General features: G+C 37.8%; 1 protein-coding gene across 1 annotated transcript; it reads right to left on the reverse strand.

Moving 5' to 3' along the window:
• Window positions 1-315: 315 nt before the first annotated feature.
• On the reverse strand, window positions 316-2,619 carry LOC107675944 (homeobox protein MSH-B). Its single transcript, XM_016470443.1, has 2 exons — window positions 2,028-2,619; window positions 316-1,154 (listed from the first exon to the last, which is right to left on the reverse strand). The coding sequence occupies exons 1-2, from the start codon at window positions 2,383-2,385 to the stop codon at window positions 751-753; spliced, it is 762 nt and encodes a 253-aa protein (XP_016325929.1). The 5' UTR covers window positions 2,386-2,619; the 3' UTR covers window positions 316-750.
• Between the last annotated feature and the right edge of the window lie 430 nt (window positions 2,620-3,049).

Raw genomic sequence — 3,049 nt, forward strand, 5'->3', positions numbered from 1 at the left:
AAAAAATCTTAAAAATATATTTTTTGGGGTGTTATGTACATTGACCTTTTTTTTTAATGTGATTTTACACTGGATTTGTAAATTTACAGTCTATTTCTGTAATTTTAAAATGTTTAACTGTATTTAAAAAATGACGTGTACGTGAAAAAACTGTAAAATAAAACGGTAAAATTCCGTAAAATAACAGTTTTTTTTTTTACAGTGAAGACAATAATAGGCCTCCAAAAATAAGACGATAAAACAAAAGGGAAACGGATAAACTTAAGAAAGAATATTTTTTATTTTATTTTAGACTAATAAATATTTGGTCTTTCAAGGCACTTCCAACATAAGGCCCATAAGTACTTCTTCTGACGGGTAACCTCCGTGTCAGATGATCTTAAAAGAGTTACACATCTACCTGCTCCACAAGAGCACGTCAGTATACAACACGAAAAACAGAACACAACCAAATATACAGCAGCTTCCTTCCGTCATTTCATGTGGCTTTAGGGAATTGGGTTCAAATGTGGCATTGCCGTGCCCATGATGATATTATAATTAATTACAGTAATAACCAAGAGTAATTAGAAACTGTTCCTCGAATTAATTAGCCTACAAAAGTACATGTTGTTCTTTCAATTTATCCAGCACATATTTGCGCAATAACCAACGCTATTATAGTAGCCTGATTTTCCCTGTGAGTTTCGTGTAAACGTTCATATTTGCGCAAGTCATTTCAAAGTGGAAGAAGCCGTCAGATTCATGTTTTTAAGACAAATAATACATCCCATAAGACACGGGTCCGTTAAATAGTCCTGGCATCGGAACGGGCCGCGGGAAAGAGGCTGGAGATCCGTACAGAGATGATGGAGATCCCAGAGGGAAGGGCAGCGCGAAGGGGGCCAGAAGCGGCTTGGAGGCGCATTTGAACTTCTCCAGCTCGGCCTCCTGAAGTCTCTTGGCCTTCGCCCTCCTGTTCTGGAACCAGATCTTGACCTGAGTCTCGGTGAGGTTGAGGGAGCTGGAGAACTCGGCCCGCTCGGCGATGGAGAGGTACTGTTTCTGTCTGAACTTGCGCTCCAGGGACAGCAGCTGGGAGGTGCTGAAGGGCGTGCGCGGCTTGCGATTAGTCTTGTGCTTGCGTAAGGTGCACGGCGGTGGGCTCGGATGACCTGGAGGAGACGGCGAAATAAAAAAAAAATATATATATATTGTTTCGTTAGAAATACGAAAAAGTCTCCAAATGCCGTTGCCTTTCTTCCTCGCGCATTTCTGAAAACCCTTCTTTCTTTCTTGCAAAATGATCTGAAATCTGGTTTGAATCTAGGCCTATCTGTGTTTTTTTTTAAAACACTTTAGCTTTATTATTTTGCTGCCAAACAGATTTTGTATGCAAATATATATATTTTTTTAAATTGTCATTTCACAATAGCAAGTATAATGTTTTTAAATAAATTATTATTTACTTTTACTGATGAATTATTAATTAGTATTGCAGTTGTTTAATATGTAATAGTTAAATATTTTTGTTGTCGTTGTTTTTTGTACACTATTATTATTATAGTAGCCCAACTGTAGCAGTTCTCTATTTAGTAGCCTAATGAGAAAGGTGTGATGGTTAGAATGTCTAAATATGGATTATTATTTTTTTTTTTGAAATATTATGTTAAAGCATTCTCTTTCTTTCTTTCTAAACATAAAACTACAAAACATTTGAATAATTTTATAAACAAACTTTAACCTTTGGCTGCCTTGCAAGCACTAGTTTTTACTGGCAAATACATATTTCTTGTTTTATCATTTTGGTAAAGGTACCAATAACATTGAAAATATGTTTCTATAAAATAACGTATTATTTATTTATAATAAAAATGTGTTATTTTCAAAAAAATGTAACAATTTCTAAATGTACAAAAGTAGATTCAAAATATAAATGTAGTACTATCTGTGAATAATGAAGGTGAAGGTGATTATGCATTAAAATATTATTATATTGACACTGTTTTGAAAGAAAATAAAACTCTGTAAATAGTTGAAACACTTACGAGGAGGAGATGTGAAAGATGAGGAGTTTGACCAAGTGCTCTGTTCCTTATCGCTTAATTCGCCACTGTCGTCGTTTAGGCTGTCCGAAACGCTTGACAAACTGTCCACAGAAACTTTGGGTTTCTCAGCAAAGTAAGTCCTTACTAAGTCCTGTCCCTGCAGTCCCAGTCTCGCCGGGGAACAAGCGACCTGGCAGCTGGATTTGGCCATCAGGGATTCAACACTGAACGGGAGGTACGTCTTCTTCACTTTATGTCCTGTGTCGGTGGTCATATCTTTCGGCTTTTGACTTACCTCGCTGTCCGAATCCGATTTCTCTTGAGCTGTCGTTTCAACGGGTCCCTTAGGAGGATTCATCGTGAACCATCCGCCGCAAGCTGTCCCAACAATTTCTAACAGGCTGTGGTCGTGCGCTGCCTCAGTACACTTATAATAGTTCGCAAACTGCGCTAAGCCAATCAGCGTGCGCGCTCTTCCAGCTGACTTGCAAAAGCCTCGATTTGATTGGTCCGAATGTCCCCCTGGGGCACTCTCGGACCAATCACAACCAACCCCTTAGAAGTCATGTGGTCAAGTTGACACCAAGACATCAAGGGGATGTTGAGAAAAATGAGTACTTAATCGCGGATGTCTTGCTGAGATGATGTATAGATGGCCTCAGGGCTCTTGACTCTTTGGAGCACAAAGTAGACCAATTTTAGCCCAATTAAACAGTGGGGAAGCGCTCAGAGTATCTGTATCCGACTGTTGAGAAGTCATTGAAAAGGCACAATGGAATTACTCCACACCAAAACTTTGGTCATAATACACGGTAAACAAGAAAACCGGAATGTCTTGTTCGCAAAGTTACAGTTTGTAAATGTTGTTGTTAAGAAATTATTGTCATGTAAGATAACAAACAAATAGAAATAAATCTAGGCTACCTATAGCCAACATATATAGATAGCCTATTTATATAGCTATTAGCTATAATAGCTATAATATTTATATATTGTACTTGAATACAGCTGTTTTGTAATAA

The sequence above is a fragment of the Sinocyclocheilus anshuiensis genome, unplaced genomic scaffold (assembly GCF_001515605.1).
Source record: "Sinocyclocheilus anshuiensis isolate Anshui unplaced genomic scaffold, SAMN03320099.WGS_v1.1 scaffold469, whole genome shotgun sequence".
NCBI classification, from domain to species: domain Eukaryota; kingdom Metazoa; phylum Chordata; class Actinopteri; order Cypriniformes; family Cyprinidae; genus Sinocyclocheilus; species Sinocyclocheilus anshuiensis.